The following is a 21,744-nucleotide window of genomic DNA, read 5'->3' as shown; positions in this document are numbered from 1 at the left end:
TTAAACACCGGGTGGAGTGAAGAGAAGACAAATATGCGATTCCAACTTAAGCTTTTTTTTCTTTTTTCTTTTATAAATATGTTCAATTAGATGACAAATAATCCTAGAAATTCAAGCTATTAGGAAATAACCTATATATATATATATATATATATATATATAGACACACACACACACACGCACACACTAAACTCGGACGCAAGCTCCCGCCCTTTGTCGCTTCCCCTTTGAATTAACTCTTTTCTTCCCTCCTCCCATCATCCGCTAATTACCGCTTGCGTCAACGGCGGCGGCCACGGTGCGCAGTGCCGGGTGGAACACCAGCGGCGGCACGCACCTCTCCCGGGCACCACGCCGGGCTACGAGGAGGGCGGCGCTGGCTCTGACGGCAAGCGCGGCCACCTCCTCCTTACTGAGCGGCCGCTGCAGCATGGAGATCGGCAGGAGGAAGTAGATCTGCCCGGGCCGCAGCTCGTCGTCGGCGCTTACGGCGTGCACGAAACCGTCGAACTCCATGTCGTCGGAGTCGCACACGAAGCACGTCGGGTCCTGCTGCAGCAGGTGGGACACCTTCGCGGGCCTCGCCAACTCCTATTGCTGCCCGTCCTGCAGCACCAGCTTGACGGTCGCCGGCTCCGCCACCGCGGCCGCGTCGCACGACTTGCAGATATCCATGTCACTAGACAGGGGCCATATCGACCTCAGATAAACTATATGATCGTTTAGTCCGCAAAAGTGACATAACATATATATATATATATATAGAGAGAGAGAGAGAGAGAGAGAGAGAGAGGAAACACTTCGAGAGGAGTAGATCAAGAGAGAAAGAGACGAAATTATCCCTTAAATCTTTTTAGCATCATGATTTTTAAAATTAAAAAATTTATATTAAAATATCTATGAATAATTATATAGTTATAGAAGTGAAACATATATGCTTTGCATCTTTTGCGTTGGCATCGCTTAACAACTGCGTCAACACCAACGTAGATCTGCGCCGATGCAGTTGTCAAGCAATGCTAACGCAGAAGTAGAGCATCGACATATGTATTATCTTCTTCCTTCTCTCTCTTAATTCATCTCTCGTTGTCACTTTCTTTCCTCATCCGCAACAGTCGCACATGGCCCCTAGTGACATCATTATCCACCGCTATCAAAAATATAATTAAGATATTAAAATTATCTTTTTGTCCATCGTTTTTGTGCTTCGGTCGATAAATCGACGATATTAAAGTACATGGAACTAGATATTTTATTTTCCAGTATAAATTTTTTAAATCTAAGGATCATGATACTAAAGATGTCTAACTACATAGGAGAATACATAATTAACCCGAAAGAGACAAATGCGTTAACCATCGATTGCATAGAAAGGTTGAGACACAATTGCTTTATTCACACGCTTATAGAAGTCTTTGATATACTGAACTAGGCTTTATATTTCAATTAGGAAAACTGTGCTTGGCAGAGTCTAATTTAGAGTTCACAATGATATATAACCGTTATTTGGAGTACAAATTATTTGGAAGATAAGTTATAGAAAAATATTCATCGTCGCCAATGATACCAATTGTCATGTTATCGAAAGTGACAAAAACTAAACTATATATATATATATATATATATATATATATATACACACTATAAATTCAATCACTTGACTAGAACAAACCTTATTAAAAAAACTCATATGATATTGGCCTTCATGTAAGTATGTACCAACTCGAGCGGCCTCAAGTTCTTCGAGCGAGATCAAAACTCCTAGCGCTAAATTGAGTTTGAAGATAATATAGAAGATAATAAGAATATCAAATTATTATTTTCATTTAATGTTAAGTCAACTTTCTCGATCTAGTATCAAAACTCCTTACCACTCGAAATACTTTAACTCCTTACCATTCTAAACTCCTTACCATTCGAAATACTTTAACTCGAAAAATAATGTTCTCGATCTAGTATCATGTAAGGACCGATTTAGATTGTCCATCGTCGATAGATTAATGGAGTTAGGATTGATCGAGTTACGATGACAATCTATGATCACAATGAATCCATCAAACATGCATATGATCCAAAACAATAATATTAGGAGACAAATGGGGGCAAATGATCCAAGCACTTTAAGAGGCTTGGGAATGGATATGCAGCATGATTCGATTAAGCAACGAGGCCATTTCATATAAACAACATAAAGCATATCATAACCTTTGTTCCAGAGGATTGTAACCGTTATTACTGCCAACAAGTTTCTCTATCAACGCCTGAAAGCAAACATATTAAATCTAAACCAAAAAAACAAAAAACAAAGTAGTTTCCTTGAAGCATTTTCCTCCTTTGTTACAAATACTAAGGCAGCATGCGTAGCAACTGTAACTTCCACCTCACAATCTTGACGGTACGTAATTTTCACTGCCCGACGATACAAAAGAAACCAAAGTTAGAAATTTCCGCACAAGCATGTACCGATGACTCGACCGACCGATGACAAAAGAACAATATTCACGGATAAACAAGGGAGAATAGTTCACAAGTGTAGCAATCTGTGGAAAATTATGAAGGGGTATAAACTTGACAAGTAGTATTATCAATTCAAGAAACAAGACAGAAATTAAATAGTCAGAGCATGTCATGTAGGAGCAGAGATTTCATAAAAAAAACTGAACCTATGTTTGTCTGAATAAAAATCAAAGCCCGCAAAATTTTGATATACAGTTTGGGTGGTATTTCACTAGGATATCTATCAAGTTCCAGAGCTCAGGCATATACTCACTCAACTGGCCCAAGATTCATCCTTTTCTTTTCCTTTTCAGAAGCATAACAAAATGCATGGCATTGTGAAAATCCTTAACTTCCAAAACTACAAAACAGTGTTCCAACAAATGGAGAAGAATAGTTTTTGTACATGAATCCATCTACATAAAACAAAGAAGCATAAAAAAGATAAAAGGCAACCCCTAAACACACTCCCTAAACACTAGTGAAAATACTACCATAGATATCTCTTATAACATCAATATAAGTAGTGGATCCATCTTTCTTCTCTAAAACCCACCATAATATATCTCTAGGAATTTTATCATATACTTTATCTAAATCAAATAAAAAACATATGAAATCTTTCTTCTTTTCCCTTTGATTTTCTATTATCTTGAACAGTTGATAGACCAAATTGATTTTAGGAAGTTTTTGTTTCACAACTTATTTGACTTTCAATTACTATTTCATGAGTTCCTTTTAAAGTATATTTGTACTATTCATAGTGTAGCTATAATATTAATTCCTTTATAATTACTATAATTTTGGATATCCCATTTATTCTTATAAATTGATACTAAAAAACTCTTCATTCATCGGACATCTTCTAATTCTCAAGATTTTGTAAATAAACTAATCAAACTATTTATTCCTTGATCGCCTTAACTTTTTCAGAACAAAATATGAATGCCATCATATCTCAAACTCCAACATATTTTCATATTTTTTATAAATATTTTCCACATTTTCTTAAACTCTTTCAATAGAAAGTACTATCCAAATCTTTTTCTTTCTTTCTCTAACTTTAGCAATTCAAAGTATATTGTCTTTTATTACCCTTAGTACACAACTTACTATAAAAATTATCATAAACCTTATATTATATAAAAATTATCTTCTATTCTTAGATTTTATATATCTTCTGAAGTTCTCCTCATTTTCACAATTTTATCCATCTTTAAAGGATGATCTGCAAAGAAGAGAAAATTAAAAAAAAAGAATAAATCTTCTATTCCTCAAGTGAAAGAAATAATATCCTTTTCTGTTTCTCTTTTGCTCTGAATGAGCATGACTATGTGTGTCTGTGAGAGAGAGAGAGAGGAGATTGTGGCTAAGATCCTGTCAACAAGATTGAGACATCAATGCTGCTGATTCAAAATCACGCACATGAACTCTAAAACAGTGCTCATCTTCATTAGAAATACTTTTCAACATTCTGAAACAAAAAGATATCATTTTCTAAAAACCAAGTTATGCATGGAATAGAAAATAACAAAAAACATTAAACTGGAAATAGAAAACATTACAATAATCTACATTTGTTCCACATAAAAAATTACTAGCTTTTGGATGGCAGCATCAAATTCACACAGATACCGTTCATGCAAAATTGCTGTTTATGTGAAGACTTGTTGACATGCGAATTTGGTCCACATGCAACTAACATGATTTAGATCACGAAAAATGGTATGGATTCATAATGTAATTTTTCAGATCAGATTTTAGTGAGTGCTTTCTTCCAATATTGATTTTGGGTTTGACAAACATGCAAAACATCCTCATCTGCTTGAATTTTAATTAATTAGTCATCTAATTATCTATCACCCTACCTTCTCCCTCTCCACTCAACGGTCTTGACAGCCACTACTGCCCTTGATAAGGCCAGCCATCCACCTTCATTGACCTCCAATACTCCATCTCAGTCAGATCTGCTAACTTTAGCAATCCCTATCACCCAACCTCGTGTCCTTGATCTCTCCATTTTTGCTATATTAGCACACGAAGCACCAGCTAACCTCTATTACATGAGACAGATCGAACATCATCCACCAATTTGGGAGTCACCAAACCAAAGTAGCTGATTAAAGGATGTTCGTCACCTCAGTCAAATCAGGCCTGGCCACCTTCAAGCAAGCAAGACCACAATTAAGCCTGATATAGAGTCAACTCAGGCCATTAGCAACTTTAGGGGCTAAGTCTTGTTGATCTGAATAAATTAGGGAACATAATATTGGAAGTACAAAGTATAAACTTATTTATCTGAATTTTACAATAAAAATAATCAATGCAACAGGGTAGCAGAAATTAAAATACCTTCAATGTTGAACACTGCTGCATGTTCAACCTTTAGAACTTGTAGAGTAACTTAATCGAGACCTGAAGTTGCAATGCAAGAAGATGATGTAGTACTATTGTTTGGATGAGTACTGGCATGATTGGAAATAACACCCTCATTTCTCGGTTCCATAACTGAGTGCACTTCGGCACTAGGCGAGGCAGAAGAACTGGATGTTCTTCTACTATCTCTAGTGTCCAAGCGCTCCATCATCCGTGACACAGTGGCAATACCAGCATTAACTTCTCTCCTAACTTCAGAACCAATATCTGCCACAGAACTATTTCGTGAAAACAGCCGTTCCCTCCACCCTCGAGTGCTCTTAACGATGGACTCCTTGTACCTAATTGCAAGATGTAAAGGACACAATCAGCATCTACAATGATACTGAAAACAGCACATAAACATCAAAATACCTCATTGAGACAGAATTCAAGCGAGATTTCAGAGATTCTGAGAAGGATTGTAGGTCTGATGGTCCTGGTTCATGGCTAACCGGAGAGGATTGGCCGGCTGGTGCCCTGAATAAAAGTCATCAGAGCAACTTTATAACAGAGTGATTGAGAAATAATACATATGTATATAAGCATGTAATAAGTATATCCTAAAGAGCACCTGGGACTTGAAATGCTGTACCTGAATCGATCACTGCTGGTCCCAGATGTCAACAAAGCAATCTGGCTAGCATGAGTTGGGGTAACACTTGTTACTTCAGCAGATTCTCCTACTGGAGTAGTTACAGAGGCCGATGGGTTAGCAGCAACTGTTTCAGGAGCTGACTCATTTTCTACTCTTGTGACAGAGGAGGCAGACAGGGATCCCACAGAAGGTGTGTTTGAATTTGTAGAGAAAACCAAATATTGTGGGTGGCCATGAGATCCTGATCTACCCTGTGCTTCTCTTCTAGCAAGATGGTGTGCTCTTCCCATGGCAGCAGCAGCAGCTAAGTGCTGAATAATACGCTCTTCGAGTTCAGCATCACTTCCACCAACTGGCAACTACGATCAATAGTTGAAAGATATGACCATTATTTTCATGGAACTTTTCCCTTCATAAACCCAACAAACGACGAGAAAGATCCAAACCAAATAACAGAACTACCCACATGCTGCAATTCGAAATCACCAAGAGCAGGATGATGAAAAATTGTGGTAGTCCGTGTATTGTTAAGTCTGACGTTCCTTTCGCGCTCTACACCATCCAATAATTCTTGGCTGAGACAACCAACAGCAGAAAAAATCATAAGCTTCTAGCTGTAACAATAGTCCAAGCACAAACTGCAATTTTACTTTAATTCATATGAACCTGGTAGGATCCTTCAAACTGATGGACTGCCAGCACATAGGACACTGAGAGCTCCTCTGGCACCTAATAATGAAAAAAAATTATGGTAACTTGAAGTTATAGTGAAAGTGCCTGAAACAATGAATATATTTCAAGGGGGGAAATAAATAATATAGAATACTGAAAAGATAAACAAGCTTCCGGCATTAATGATACCTAACATGAACCAATATCCAATTAAGAAAGGCAAAAAATAATGACCAAACTGATTTAAATACTATCAGAAATATGCACCCTAGACATGTTTGACCAATCACAGCAACAACCCAAAGATGGGAAATAGTTCCCTTGAATAATGTAATAGAGTAATATACGAAGGTTGTAGGTGAACCTTAGTACAATGGTAACGTTGCTCCTTTACAACCTGGACTATTTGAGTCGCTAAAATAGCCTAGCTAGACAAGATAACATAAATTGATCATCACTCCAGAGACAGCATAAATGGTAGCCTCATACTCTGGGTTTACCGTTTTTAAGAATTGTATAAAAGTTGTTTCGTTTGACTAAGAACTTTAAGCAAGTACTATCCATGTGCTTAGAAGTACACGGTTAACAGCTTCAGACTCAGGTAGTACAGCAATAACAGAGAGGCAAGAAAGACAGTACCATTCAAGAATACATTGTAGATGAAACTCATGCTTGCAACTAGTAACCTGAAGAACAACAACGGATATAAGAAGACGTCTACTTTGCAACAAAGGGAGCAAAAAAGTTAGTAGCACTAATCATATAAGTACATGTATCCATAAGACGACATACCGTTGAAGGATCACTTTCACAGAAGACTTCAAGACAGATGCTGCATGCATCATCACAAGCATCCTGAATACCTCCTTCCACGAAAGCCGCAGCTGATGATAAATGGCTCTCCATGTTTGCGGTATCTTCCATTGTTGAACCCTGTACCAGTACCTTATTTAATTAGAGACAGAGCCAAGACGACGAATCAATCAAGAAAAGCCAGAAAACTTGTAACAACCTAATGAAAGTCTCAGATAAAAGAATCCCCAAGAACGGTTATATCTGAAACTTCTATCCAAAACCGAATACGCCAAATTCGACTACGACCGATGCAGATGGTCCATCCAAATCAACGAGACGCCACAGATTATACCGACAAATCCCCATGGTTATTATACCTAAACTGAAACGAGTGAACAAGGGAAACAAATGACGCCAAACAAGAGATCGATCGAGCACGAGGCAATGAATCTAGCCCCGGTAGAGTAAAATCAAAAGCGGAATCGAGACGAACGAGGCTCCAGAAAAGAATAGAATCAGAAATAGACAAGCGATCGGACCAATACCTCGATATTGGAGACCGTGACAGCGATCGAAACCCGCTACTGCGGATTACGGGACCTCGCGATGCGATTCGTTGGATGCTTATCAAGAAACCCTAGAGAGAGGAGAGAGGAGAGAGGGAGGGGTGGAAGGAAACCGCGTGTCGGTCATTCCTTTCCCTCTTTCGCTCGCTATTACTATTTCTTTTGCGATAAAGAAGGGGACGGGGATGATAGGGGCTTTATATTTGAGCTTTACTGGCCACGCCCTGACCATAACTTACCCGGTGGTTTACCACCCTCGGAATTGGGTCGATTGTGACGGGACGGAGCAGTTAGCGGCTGGGCTAGTTCGACCCACTTGCATGATTAGGGTCCACGTAAACTATCGAGGGGTGAGTTCAACGTTTGTGTGTGGTATCTTTCGCCTTATGGACGAATGTGGCGCAGAGGAGGCGGTCCACCTTTTGACCAAGGAAAGGTTGCAAGAGGAACGAGGGCCGAATCGAAAGTCCATCCAGTGGATACTACTAAGCCTAGTTGAAAGTATAGTTACCATAACATTATACCGGATATTAATCCGATCAACAGTTGAATGGATCAGTTGTGTGAATCATAAATTTATTATTTGAAAAAGGAATTTTTATTGGTTAAAAAGGAAATATACACAAATGAGAATGAGTTACTATATATGTCTAACCCATGTAAGTTTACTTCTTTGTCATGTCTAAATTATTAATATTAATTTTCAAATATTTAAATTTAAATTAGTGGTAGTATATTCATATCTTATCAATCAATTTGTCTTAAACCAGTTAAGATTGTTACAATCTTCCCCACATCATATTTAGTCCTGAGAGATCATATTGTAAACTCTTTTTTTATTATTAAATCCTATATATGAGTTGAGATAAACCCATATTTCATGATTTTGATGCTTCCAAATGAATGCAAAACAATACCATGTAACTTAAAGATAGCTCTTAAAGAGTGAAGTCTTGGAGGATATACCATATTGTAACATCCAATGGATGGCAGAATTCATGAGTGTGATAAGAACCAAAGCAACACAGAAATAAGATAATATAATGTTTCCAAATTACGAGTTATAAATCAAGCAAGTCAAGAACTTTCATTCAAACTTGCAAACTATTGATGATTACAGATGGAATTCCAACTGATGCATAGCCTTGTTAAAGATCTGTGTCATCAACCCATTGTACTACAAGAAAAAAAGAAACATGGCATATTTATCATGATTCCCTTGAACTAAGACTGTTCTATAGCCAGCCAGTGCTATAGCATGAACTTGGTGTATTTCTAATACAAGAACAGTGATAATAATACAACAATGCTCAAATATTTGACAAAGAAAAACACTTGAACGAATTTATAAGAACCAGATAAATCCAACATGCATTTTGCACACAAAGCAAGTCTCAATTTGCCCGTGAAAGATTATAGCAATCCATATAGAAGTAGGAAGTTTACAGGAAACTTTAAAGAGTTCATCTGGACACCAAATACTTGTTTTAGGCTTTCATCATCTTCCTTATCTCTGTAACAAGTCCTCAAGAAATATTCAAAGCGAACAATCGACCATGCCAGGGTTGTGGAGGATAACAATATTCTCATTTTACGGCCTTCCTGCATTGCTATATTACCAGAGTCTAATTGTTTCAACCGCAAAGGAGGGCATTAGCAGACAAATAATTAAGAGACAATGCGGATATACAATTCAGTATATTCACACAACAAAACAAATACATCACAAGATCAATCTCAACAGATACTAAATCAAAGACACAACTAACCCAGTAAAACTGCAAACAATCTGAAGACGTGCAGAAAAACAACAAAGAATAAAATGAGATTTTAAGCCAATATTACATTAAAGTAGATGAAAGAATAGATTTGGGAATAGAAACCCAAGATCCAAATCCATATGGGAATCACACATTTAGCTCATTATGCTCTAGAAAAACTGCTTGGCGTCAGAATTAGATGATGTGACTCCTATGTTCTTGTGAGAAACCTCCGGTGCCTCACACGGGGCGACTTGTCCAGAAGCAACAACAAGCCAACATTGCTTGCCGACAACCCAAAAGTATACCTGCTAAGATAACAAGCAACACTTTGCCATGATACATGTTACATAAATTAAAAAGAAAAGGAAAAATCACTACATTAAACTGAAAAGTAAAGACTTACTTGACCCGAGATGGTTTCTTTCTCCAGAAAACAAATGAGACGACACTCTGGGGAAAAAACAAAAATCAGGAAGAAATTATAAGAAAAAAGAAACAGTAGATTATATCGATAGAAATGGCATAGTAAATATTAAATAAGTCAGTGATACGGTGACTTCCTTTACCTTAATGATGGCTTACACATATTGAGACATCTAGGGTTTTGAATAAAAAGAGTGTGTGAAATTAGAATATGGAACTAACATTGGATTATCAACTTTACAAACAATGTCCCTCAATAGTAAGGTCATACATGCAAATTTGAAAAAATATATTTCCAGACTTCTTCAGTGAATGCTAACAAGAGACTTAGCTTAATAATAGAAGGCATAAACACAGCAATCATGTCATAAGAGATATTGCCCTCGGGATAGCACTATGCAACCTAGTCGCCTAGTCAAATAGCATGTCCATTAAAGAGTCAGTAACAAGAGAAGATTCTGCATAGTGTCATAGTGTTACCTTCCTTCTTAGGACAAAGATAAAATAGTTGCACAGTTTGAGGTCCACAATGACAACATTAGAGAAAAAAGAAACCTTGCTACATCAAAATTAGTGGCTATTCAGAGGGCCAATTTGCACGGCGAATGATGATAAAGGTGGACATTCATCACACAAAGAGATAACAAGACGACGTGGGGGATTAACGTCCACCATTGCCAGTGAAAGTTGATCAAGTACGCCTTTGGTACTACATAATGCCCAAGATATTCATATTCCAACTCGAAGCATAAACAACAAATTGGCCTAGACAAAAAGAGATCAAAACTTTGCTTGTTCATCAGTACATCATGATTCATGAAAGAGGTTGATTATAAAACATGTTAAAGAAAACAACAATAGAAGGTTGGCACCAAATCTCCTAAGCTAGATGAGTCTATTTTGTGATAGCACCATACAGTCCAAAAAGTCCATACATGTGGTATCCAATTTAGTTTCACATTGACAGTGGAAGAATGCTTGAGTTGGTCTACAGAACTAGATGAGTCTATTATTGCTACCTTGGCCTTAAGGTTTTTGAACTAATAGTTATAGTTCGGGCTCATGAAGTTAATGGATTAAATTATCACATCAAATCATATCATAACAAAACATACCAAAATAGACTTAGTATTGGACATGGACAACCTGCAGATGAAACAACCACCAGGTAGAGCTACCAGGCCCTATGTGCATCATACTAAAGTTTGATTATGGGTTATGTTATATTCATGACAAGAACATTAAGCCTTAAAAGAGGAGGAAATTGTGATATCCTAGTTTAGTCCTACATTGGAAGTGAGAGAAGGATTGAGTTGGTTTATAGAACTAAATAGGTTTACTATTATTAACTCGAGCATAAACAACTTAAGCCCACCATTCAAGCTCATCAAATTAATGAGACAATTATTCCATCAAGTCGAGTCATAATACAAAAAACTTGGCATAAAATCTTAGAAGAATCGCATCAATAATCACCATTGGAAGTGATGGAGATTCTTTTGGCTATGAAATGGGCCTTCAGCTAGTTGGATGAAGAAACAAATATAACGATTCTTGTCATACCAAAAAGACTCATGTACAAATGATATGATATATTTGATATATTTCTGAGCATACATGAACTTCCACTAAGTGATGTTTTAGAGAGAAAGAACAGTGAAAAATGAAAAAATTCTATTAGGTGATTCGCCATACTTGCTATCTGAAGGCTTATGCTACAACTACTTGCTTGAGGAGCTATTAGGTCCCTAGAAACATTACAAAAGCTTTGTTCACTTTCATGATTCTGGATCTTTCAGATACACTAGACACTTCATATATAGAACATAACTGAAACAAAAGAAGGTCAAACATAATGAATGCACCTGGAGTCAAGAAATGCTTCCAAAGAACTATTATACCCCTTAATTGCAAACAACTTATCAGTTATCATCAACAAAGATTTAATAACATATATCATTTAGCTGTTCAAATCAAAATAAGACTACAATTATTTCCATGGCTATTCTATATATTAGTGTGATTGTAACATTCATTCAGGAAAGATACACAAAGCATTATTATATTTTTGTTTTCCTCCATTACTTCAAAATTTACTTCTTCTAATCTAAAAATAGCATTAAACTCCAACGACTTTCCAAATTGTTCTCAGGTCACTGACAGATAGCAATAGCTTCAGTATTACATAAGAAGAGTGATATCAAATGAATTTTCATTTCTTAAATATACTACACTTGACGAAGGAAAAATAACACAAAGTAAACATCCCATTATCAAAGAATGCAAATATCATGCAAAATTAACTAACTGATCGAACTACTTACAATTAACTAAAGAGTATTGCAAAACCTGCATTGGGCTGCATTATGGACACAACAAACCCTTGAACTTCAGAATTTTGTATGACAAAACATGTAAGTCCACTTAAGTTTAGATTTCTTCCAATTTTCAAGAAAATTTTGAAATTGCTTCATTGTTCAATGAACCTCTAACTGAACAGAGACAAACAAATTAAAGCTTCCTACAAGCAACTACCCTTGTAGGTTTAAAGACCTTCTCCCCATCAAAAGTATTTTATCAAATCAATGATGGAGAATTTATCACTTATGCTACTAGTGGCTCAATACTTGCATGTTGAGATGCATCTCTCTTGAGGGTTTTGCAAACTTACACATATAGGGTGTCTGCAAATTTACACACATTAAACGAAGCCTGATGAGTGCACAACACAAGAATCTTATCTACCAGGAATATATATGCATATTTGTCAAGGCAGGTACTTATCATTGACTTGAAGTTATACAAGTGACTAAAATTATCATCATGAAGTAATTGGCAGATAAATCTTTACCTTGATCATCGACATGATTGAAATCCTCTTGGGAGGAGATGGTTTCTTGATGAAGCTCCTCTCTTGTGTCGCTTCCTTCTGCATTTGTTGAGCAATCTCTTTCAACAGCACCATCTGAGCCTTATCGGTACCCACAGAAATTAATGTCTGCCTCATTGACTCCCTATCAGCCTCAAGTGCTTGTAGCCTTGTATGAAGCTTCCTTATCTCTGTTTCCCTAGCCTCACCCCCCAAATTTCTTCTGTTCTGAAGCTCCCTTGGGGTGCTAACATAATCCTCGCTTGCCCCATGCACCGCATCCACAGTGTATATTCTGTCACACATATCATCCCTTCCACCATAATCCGATGCACCATCCATCACCGCTGGAAACTCCTCCCCGTTATTGAAATTCAGACCTGAACAGCAGCTGCCATAGGAGAAACTCCTGAGATCCCTTGAACCACTGCGTGGTGACTGCCCTACCACGACTCCCTTATCCATGACATTGGAAAAGCTGCTGCTTGGCATCCGCTCAAGCTGAAAGATGCGCTGCTCAAGCTTCTGCAGGTGCTCGCGTGGGGTCTCCCCGGAAGGATAGTTATCGAGTTCAACACCAGCATCACCACGGCACCTCAATGGGGGATAGTCGTCAGGTAGGAGATCGAAATGGGGAACGGCACAGGCGGTCGTGGCGGTATCAGGGGTCTGCGGCTCGGAAGGGGGTGCATCGCCGTGGATGTCAATGCCGTAGCTGAGGAGACGGTGACGATATGCCTGGACCTCGAAGGAGAGGGCTTGCACGGCCTGATCGCGCTTGAAGAGGAGGTCCTCGAGGACGGCGATTTCCTGCTGGTCGTGGGTCATCTTCTCCTCCGCGAAGCGCTTGAACTGGCGAACCTCCATCTGGGCCTCGGCCTTCTCGTGCTGGAGCCGGAGGATCATCGACATGGTCTCCGTGGCAGCGGAGGCCGCGGCACTCCGCTCCTCCTCCAGCTCCGCTTGGAGCTTCTGGATCGACTGCTGGTGGCTGACGAGGGTCTCGCGGAGGGCGGCCGCTTCGTTCTCGATCTCCACGCGTGCGACGCGGGCCACGGCGCCAATCTCCTCCGTGACGCGCGAGATCGAGCGGGCCCCAGCTGCCCTGCTGTCCAGCTTCCGCCTCACAGACCGGCGCCAGGAGGCGGAGCGAACGGAAGCATGACCGCAGTAGAGGCAAGAGCAGGCGAATGTTCCACCCACGGTGTCCTCGCCTCCTCCTCCGCCTCCGCACGAGAAGGCCGATGCCGTAGGTTCCTCGGAATCCATGGATTCCGACAGACCATTGAGGCAAGCACACAAATGGGTATCTGCCGCGCCTCCCCTTGGAATTCACGGGCCCCACCGAACGCCCCCCTCCTTCCCCACCTCCGATTCTGATCAGCTACGGCGGCGGCCGGGGAGGAGACGAGGCGAAAGGTGAGGAATGCAAGCGGGGGATGCGGAATCGAAGTGCTTCTCGGTCCGGAAAGGTAGGGTTTGCTGTCGAATTGAGCGCCGCGCCAGACGAGATGAGAAAAGAGGGGCTTCGAAGAAGCTTTCGAGACCCCAAACAAATCGCCAAATCCTTCGTTTCTTTCTTCTTCTTCTTTATAGGATGTATATTTTATCATATATAATAAATTAAATTGCAATTAATTTCTTTCTCAATTCCGACGAACCCGTTCGGCTAATTAACCGTGCGAAGAATCTACTCAAACGCTCACCCGCTCAGCACGTGCTATCGAAGTGGGACAAAAACCGTGGGTCCCAAGAGCAAAATTGAACGGTGTTAAAGGGCTAGGTGGGATAGGGGAGATGTTTGTCTTCAAACTTGACGCGGCAGCCTCATTTAACGTTGGTTTGGTCTAATTAATTTATCTAGTTAAATTATTGCCAAATATGATTAGGAGCTCTGACTGGTGGGCCCAACACACCCTTCTCGCTGACGTCATTCGTTTGGGATCACGAAATTTGATTACACAATAATACTTTATATTTTATAAACAAATAAACGATTTCTCAAAAAAAATACTTATATTTTATTTTTCTTTATTTATTGTTCATATAATTTTTTTAAAAAATAATTAATAAATTATAATATATATCATTGATTCTCTTGATATTTATCAATATAGAATTATTCTTTCATTGTCATAAAGTTATACCTATCTATAACATTGACCATAAAGTTTCATTAAAATCAGACTAATTATATTTTTATAATTAATTATTTTTAATTATTTTTTTATTTATATAATTAAAAAAAATTATAAGAATCTTTTTACTTACGAAATATTTAACTATGTTTTTCCACACTGTCAACTCTGCTAATAAAAAGTTTATATGTACCTAGTGATAAATTGAAGTGAAGTAGAGTGAGTGTATACTTAGTGATAAATCCTATGATATTTTCAAAGACAAAGTCAATAACATGAGGAAAAATAAAATTAAATATATTTTTTAATATAAATATCCTAATATAATTTTTGAAAATATAGATAATAAAATACTAAAAATAACTAATTATATAGAATAATTTATAATAAACCTATTGAAATCCAATAAATGTTTTAGGAGATATATTTCATCTAATAAATCTCCGTAAATATCTTAGTAATTGAATAAACACACTTTTCATACTAGAGAAAATCTAAAGCAACTGGATTTGAGTTAATTAAAAAAAGAATTTTGTTTCCTATATTTATTGTATTTTCATATAATAAACAATATTTTTAATTATAAAATATAAATATAAATCTACCCTTTATTATTGATTCTCGTGATTATTCGTGGGTCAAAAAATCTTATTCCATATGGAAAAATTTTAGAATGGCATGTCAGAGTAAACAATAAAACTTGTTATTTACTCTCTCACAAGAAGAATTTACTGATGGCATGAGAGGAATCAAATAATTCATGAAGAAATATAAAATCTGTTACATCCCCAAGCAAAATTATTAAGGGAGATTCATACGGCAATTATGGGTCTGTACGTAAACCTGATCGAATCGCTCCAATTACATAATGTGTACAATATGTAGAGCCGTGCACCGTGTTTTGCTCCTCATGCCATCTCCTCTGCCTTCGCAGAGGCGAAGTTCTCGTACCCATGAATCGACTTCTCGTACGTCTCGCCGTCGCCCCACACCGCGTACGCGTCCTCGCCGTGGATGGCGTCGTCTCCCACCTGCAACTCCTCCTCGCTAAGTCGAAGCGGGACGACCACCTTGATCAGCAAGCATATGACGCTGGTGATGACGACGTTGAGCGCAATGATGAATCCAATGCCGGCGAATTGCATGCCAATTTGACGCAGTCCTGCGGTGGCGCGGCCCATTTTGATGGCGTAGGCGAGGCCGACGTAACTGGGATTGTCGCCGAAGAAGAGGCGGTTCAGTCTTGGGTCGGCCAAGATTCCGGTGAGGATGCCGCCCAAGCTGCCGGCAATGCCGTGGGTGTGGAAGACGGCGAGCGTGTCGTCGACCTTCTTCAGGAATTGGATCTTCCTGTGGAGCACCATCATGGTAAACCAGGGAATGCTTCCTGACAGGACGCCCATGATGATGGCTGCCCAAGGCTGCACCAGCCCTGTTCTCCAAACAAATACGTCGATGGTAGGCACAATGTTTGTAGTTCGATGGTATGAATCTGGATTTACCTGCGGCAGGAGTGATGCAAACGAGGCCGGTGATCATTCCCTGGACGGCGCCGATGACTGACGGCTTGGAGAAGTAGAACATGTCGAGGAAGAGCCAGACGAGGAGGCTGGTGGCGGTGCAGAGATGAGTGTTGACGATGGCGATAGATGCGGCGAGGTTGGCCGCGTAGGGAGCGCCACCGTTGAAACCAGTCCACCCCAGCCACAGCAGTCCCGCTCCGGTCAGCGTTAGCAGGATGTTGTTGGGCGGAAACCTCTCCCTGTCCTTCGCCACTCTCGGCCCGACCTGCAACAGATGAAGAACGTTGGTGCACATACTACAACAACGACGACGGCACATCAATTAGATATGCTCTCTGTTCATACCCAATAAGCGGCGGTGAGTCCGGCGATCCCGGAGGAGAGATGGATGACGTAGCCGCCGGCAAAGTCCATGACGCCGGCCTTGAACAGGAACCCGTTCGGGCTCCAGAGGCTGAACGCGCCGATCGTGTACGAGAAGGTGAGCCACAGCGGCACGAACAGCATCCACGCTTTAAAGTTCATCCGGCCGAGCAGCGAGCCGGCGATCAGTATGGGCGTGATGGCGGCGAAGACGAACTGAAAGTAGACCAGCGTGGCGTTGGGGTAGAGCCCGGCGAAGCCCTGGGCCAGGAGGAACTTCTGCTCTAGGACGTTGGCGTCGGGACGGCCCCAGAAGGGGAGGAGCGGCTCTCCGAAGGCCATGCGGAAGCCCCAGATGCACCAGCAGATTAAGACGGCGGCGAAGGCGTAGAGCGCCATGAAGGCCGAGTTGACCGCCCACTTCTTCTTCACGATGCTGCCATAGAGGATCACCAGGCCCGGAACGCTCTGAAGCCCGACGAGCGTGGCGGCGGTCAGCTGCCACGAGTTGTCCCCCTTGTTGAGCCACTCCGGCGCGCCCTCGCTCGGCAGAAGGCTCGATGGGAGAGACATCTCGTTCTCTCCTCCCTCTGCAAGCTCTTCCTTACGACGACAGAGGAGATAACCGCAGCGAGCCCCACGGCAAAACCACACAGAATCAGCATTTATAGGATCAGATACAATGCTGGGTTGGATCCTCCGCCCACAAACTCAGGCATCAAGTCCACAGATACACACATGATTCGAAGAATCAAGGGTGATAACGGCAATTGCATGATTAGTTTGAAATTAAAAATACACTGAATCCTACGTGATTTGGTTTCGCAACCGCAACTCCAGCCTATATACGGTATCTCGGAATTCGAGGAGAATCGGCAATTTTTGGGTGAGCGTAGGAAGAAGCAGAATGGAATATATATATGATAAGGAGGGTTTCTAGCCGTCCATCAGCTATGACTTCTGATCTCCGTCGTCTGTTTGAAAAGATCTAATTAATTCTACGATTATTTTTATTTAAATTTAACAGAGTGAAAATTTGCAATGAGAGAAACCGAATCTTAAGATTCTTCACTGGAAATTCTGAAGAATCGGTCTGCTGCAGAACGGGAGATTCGCAAACTTAACATTGAGTCAAGCGTTGACGTTGCAATGCTGTCCTTTTCCTGTTAGTACGATGAGTATGATTCGGCTGTATCTAATCGGAGAAGGACGTTAGAGGAGATTCCTTTTGGAATCCTCCGAGATTCGATTCATCGTAATTGGAGATATATTTTCTTTCTTTTAATGCGACTTGAAAAGGAAACAACCGACCAGTTTTAGTAGTCACATTATGAATTGCCAGCTAGTCGGTTATGTTACTACCATCCTATAATTCCCCATCAAAAAAAGATATATTAAAGGCTAAGTAAAATATTAGAAGATACTAAGTTTAACCGATAAAGATCATATCGAATCACCATAAGATCCCAAGATCATTTCAAGCTTCAAGTCCCGACATGATCATATCTCGGATTAAGATACATCATGTTTACTTCACAGAAGTAGTAGGAAGAAGAACCACAGTAGTGGCTTTCATCGATCTCTCTTCTGGGAGATGGCTATGTGCGAGCGCGCCCGTAAAGGTTGAGGTACACACTTGTGGTCCTGTAAACGAGGACGAGGCTCAAGATGACTGCTATGACGCAAAGCCCCGACATGATCAGTGAACTGAGGAAGAAACAGATGGTCCCTGTGCACTTTAATGGTTCCTCCACGCCAAGCAGAGCACCTCGCAACGAGTTGATGTTTCCTTGAGCTTGTTTCGCTGCTTCGTCGTCGTAAATTACGCTGGTAATGAGGCCAGAGAAGATCAATGAACCTGCAGGATTAGCCACCGTCAGGAAATTGTAGAGGGCTCCAAAGTTCTTCAACCCGAACAGCTCTGATGCAGCAGCAGGAACTATGGCCCAGTGAGCTCCATATCCAAGTCCGATCAACAAGGTTCCAACGTACATCGTTCCAGGCCAGGCCATGGCGAAGAACAGGTGCCCGATCGCCATCACAGCCTGGAAGCAAGCCAACGCCACCGGCCTTGGATACGCACGGTCCCTCACGATGAGCTCGGATAAATAGCCTCCGCCTACTCGACCAAGAAAGTTCCAAATGCTGATCATGGAGACAAAAATGTGAGCCTCGTCATAGCCCAAAGACTCGCTCATCTGACCAAGGTTGTCGATGACCGTCAACCCAGAGCCCGATCCCAGGAGAAGAGAGAGGAACATGAGCCAAAAGTCTGCCTTTATCAGCGCCTGCATCAGGGTGAAGTCCTCCCCCCTGCGAGGGCCTCTCCTCTTCTTCACCCTGACTGCTCCGTCGGCAGCGGCTTGGAGCAGCTTCGCTTGCAGGTGAGCGATCCGCTTCTGCCTTTCTGATGCAGGGAGCAGGTCAACGTCCGTGGGCTTCTCATCCTCCACCTCACTGAGAATGACCTCAGACTGTTCTGCAGATTGACTCGTCTCTTCTGCCTGTGAAGGTTCGGGCAACAGAGGCTCTTGAACAGGAGAAACCACATCGAGATGGAAGGTGAGCAGCAAGGGAAGGACGACCGGAGCCAACAAGAGCAATAGAAGCAGCAGCGTGAGCACGACGATGACGGTGTGGCCGAGGTCAACCAGGTCTTCCAGGAGCATGACGCCCATCAAGTACGCGGCCAGGAGCAAGCAAACGCTGTAGACGAACATGAAGCTGGATTGATCCGAGGGCCTCACTTGCCGGTGGCCGCCGACGGGCCTGACGATAAACAACAAGGCGATGACCACCATGGATGGCCCGACGGCGACCACGAAGAGCAAAGCGGCATGGTCGGGCGTATGTATCATTGCAAAGATCTGGGTCAAGATCGCACCACTGAGACCGGCAAAGCCTTTCAAGATGCCCACGACAGGGCCTCTGCTCTTGGGGAAGTTCTGCACGCAGGAAACCAGCGCAGCGGTGTTGAAGTAGGTCTCTCCATTGGTCGCCACAAATATAAGAACACACATCTGCGCACGAGGCAGAGAAGGATCAAAGAAGGTCACTTGTAGAACAGTAAAACTCATGATTAGAATTGACATCAAGAACTTAAAACCATATGGCTAATTCCAAACGATCGATCAAAAGGAAGTCCACTCACCGCCCACAGCGGCATCCGTGGGGTTCTTCCCGTCACGACGAGCCAAACCCAGCCGTATCCCACGAAGTTCTGCAGCACTCCGACCAACAGCGCCGCCCAGAGCGGGAGGATCTCGCAGAGGGTTCCGGCGAGGAAGCCGATGCTATCGCCCAGATCTTTGGCGACTCCGAGCCTCGCGATCTGGCGCTGGTTGTAGCCCAAGGAACTCTTGATGACCGGCGACAGGCTGCCGAAGAGGTACCCGGTCCCTGCGACCGCCTGCACCCACATTGCGGCCACGAAAACCAGCCATCTGTTGTGCAGCAAGGACCGGAGTCTCCCTCGTAACCCACTCATCGCTTCCGGACCGAGTCAAGACCTCTATCTGGTTCTGCCAACTTCTTGGGAGCTCCACTAGGAATGAAATCTAAAGACCTCTTGTGCTTCCTTTACGCCGGAAGAAGATGAAATCTTGATTCGAGAAACCAAAAGAAAACACCAAATAGGCGCGATTTTAATCGGATTTTGAGAAAACAAAAAGTGGAATGAAAAGGTAAATGAATGAAATTTAAAAGCTCGATGTTGATGTCATTCTCTCACATTTATACAAGGAAGGAGGCAATAACATTTCTACAAGTTATAATTGCATTTTATATTTGCAAAAATTCAAAAAAATATTAGTTCTTTCTTAACATGTCATTCTGAGGGTGGTGGTAAATTATTGATATGATCATCATTCTTGGTATATTCTGAAAATGGTAATAAATATTTAGATTTGATACAATATTTCTTGATATCGTCACATATTATTGTGTTATTGAATAGTATACAAATGAATTATCATAGTAATTCTATCATATGATAGTCAATCTCAAATTTTTTTATTCATAAAAAAATAAGATTAAACAAAGGTTTTTAATCTTATCGTATGGACAATTCACTCTTATCCTATGAGGTCGCACTAATGATGCTATAAGGATGGTCATGAGCTATTGACTCTTCTACCGGTGGAACATTGATTAGGACATTTAGTTTCACGTTGGTTGAAGAGTAGAAGAACATAGAATCTATGTGTCCGTATGGTCATCCTTACCCTTAATGGTTTTTTTTTGGGGCTCGAAAGAATAGAAATGGGTAATTCTTTGGAAGCTTATGGATAGGAAGAATCGAGACAAATAGTTTTCCCATCCTCATATGCATTTCTCTTGTTGTTCTTTGTCAAGGACACAAATGCCAAGCTCAGCTCATGTGAGCTCCTTTAGGCAATGGCCATCCTTTTGCTTACCTCTAAGCTCAATTACCATGTTTATGTTTGACTCATTCGTCAGTCGTTTATATTTACAAAGTAATTGCGATGGCTAGCATTTGTCATTGTGTCTATATAAGGTTTGGCCTTCAAGTTTCCTGTGAATTCTAATGGCTTCTTTCTTCTCTTTAGGTTCTTTTGTTTTCTGCTACCTTTAATGAAACTGCCAAGGCATTTGTGTCAAGTGTAGTTAAACATGGGAATGAAATATTTTGTAAAGAGAGAGGAACTGACACTGGAATAGGTAAAGCAATGTAAGGTCCAATGTCCAGATGAACTTGCACAAGTCCAAGTGATACAGTTTGTCTATTTCTAACATGTTCTTTTGCATTGTTTCTTCTTCATGTTTGCTTTGCCTGCCCTTGATGATTCAAGAGCCTGTTTCATTGGCCTTCCCGGTTGTTTTTGAACTATCTTATGAGATTATTGATGCTGCTCTACATTTTCTGCAGCTTATCCTATTTTTTATTATCAATTTTAATTTCATAAACTTATTTGTGATATTCAAAGGTTTGAAATACATACGATACGATACCGACGATATTTAATCTTTACATACGTGGAATATGGTATACGGACTTGTATATTTTTTTTTTTGAAAAATCGATAAATACTGATGCATGCTAGTATGACTCAAACTCGGTATTAGCCAGGATAATACAAACCTGATATATGAAATTATAAAAA

The 21,744-nt window shown here is 40.9% G+C and overlaps 4 protein-coding genes across 10 annotated transcripts; all 4 read right to left on the bottom strand.

Moving 5' to 3' along the window:
* Positions 1-2,157: 2,157 nt before the first annotated feature.
* Positions 2,158-7,709, bottom strand: LOC103986054 (E3 ubiquitin-protein ligase RHF2A). 6 transcript variants are annotated; one of them, XM_065136668.1, is made up of 11 exons: positions 7,522-7,709; positions 6,974-7,114; positions 6,821-6,867; positions 6,176-6,238; positions 5,976-6,084; positions 5,507-5,868; positions 5,287-5,391; positions 4,849-5,213; positions 4,635-4,686; positions 4,365-4,552; positions 2,158-2,409 (listed from the first exon to the last, which is right to left on the bottom strand). In XM_065136668.1, exons 2-8 carry the CDS (start codon positions 7,103-7,105, stop codon positions 4,901-4,903), a joined length of 1,131 nt encoding a protein of 376 aa, XP_064992740.1. In that variant the 5' UTR covers positions 7,106-7,114; positions 7,522-7,709; the 3' UTR covers positions 2,158-2,409; positions 4,365-4,552; positions 4,635-4,686; positions 4,849-4,900. The 6 variants fall into 6 exon arrangements, with proteins under 6 accessions (XP_064992740.1, XP_064992811.1, XP_064992671.1 ...); XM_065136739.1 differs by having other exon boundaries at positions 4,635-4,658; XM_065136599.1 differs by having other exon boundaries at positions 4,365-4,686.
* Positions 7,710-9,227: 1,518 nt separating this feature from the next.
* LOC103986080 (myosin-binding protein 7) lies at positions 9,228-14,175 on the bottom strand. 2 transcript variants are annotated; one of them, XM_018831236.2, is made up of 3 exons: positions 12,580-14,175; positions 9,709-9,755; positions 9,228-9,613 (listed from the first exon to the last, which is right to left on the bottom strand). In XM_018831236.2, the coding sequence occupies exons 1-3, from the start codon at positions 13,864-13,866 to the stop codon at positions 9,514-9,516; spliced, it is 1,434 nt and encodes a 477-aa protein (XP_018686781.2). In that variant the 5' UTR covers positions 13,867-14,175; the 3' UTR covers positions 9,228-9,513. The 2 variants fall into 2 exon arrangements, with proteins under 2 accessions (XP_018686781.2, XP_009402236.2); XM_009403961.3 differs by having other exon boundaries at positions 9,228-9,610.
* Positions 14,176-15,643: 1,468 nt separating this feature from the next.
* Positions 15,644-17,194, bottom strand: LOC103989426 (ammonium transporter 2 member 5-like). The gene is made up of 3 exons (XM_009408268.3): positions 16,604-17,194; positions 16,238-16,523; positions 15,644-16,167 (listed from the first exon to the last, which is right to left on the bottom strand). The coding sequence occupies exons 1-3, from the start codon at positions 17,192-17,194 to the stop codon at positions 15,644-15,646; spliced, it is 1,401 nt and encodes a 466-aa protein (XP_009406543.2).
* Positions 17,195-18,219: 1,025 nt separating this feature from the next.
* LOC103986091 (protein NUCLEAR FUSION DEFECTIVE 4-like) lies at positions 18,220-20,108 on the bottom strand. The gene is made up of 2 exons (XM_009403974.3): positions 19,773-20,108; positions 18,220-19,641 (listed from the first exon to the last, which is right to left on the bottom strand). Exons 1-2 carry the CDS (start codon positions 20,106-20,108, stop codon positions 18,220-18,222), a joined length of 1,758 nt encoding a protein of 585 aa, XP_009402249.2.
* Between the last annotated feature and the right edge of the window lie 1,636 nt (positions 20,109-21,744).

This window comes from Musa acuminata, chromosome BXJ1-1, assembly GCF_036884655.1.
Source record: "Musa acuminata AAA Group cultivar baxijiao chromosome BXJ1-1, Cavendish_Baxijiao_AAA, whole genome shotgun sequence".
Taxonomy (NCBI): Eukaryota; Viridiplantae; Streptophyta; class Magnoliopsida; order Zingiberales; family Musaceae; genus Musa; species Musa acuminata.
This window is presented reverse-complemented; position numbering and strand designations above follow the sequence as displayed.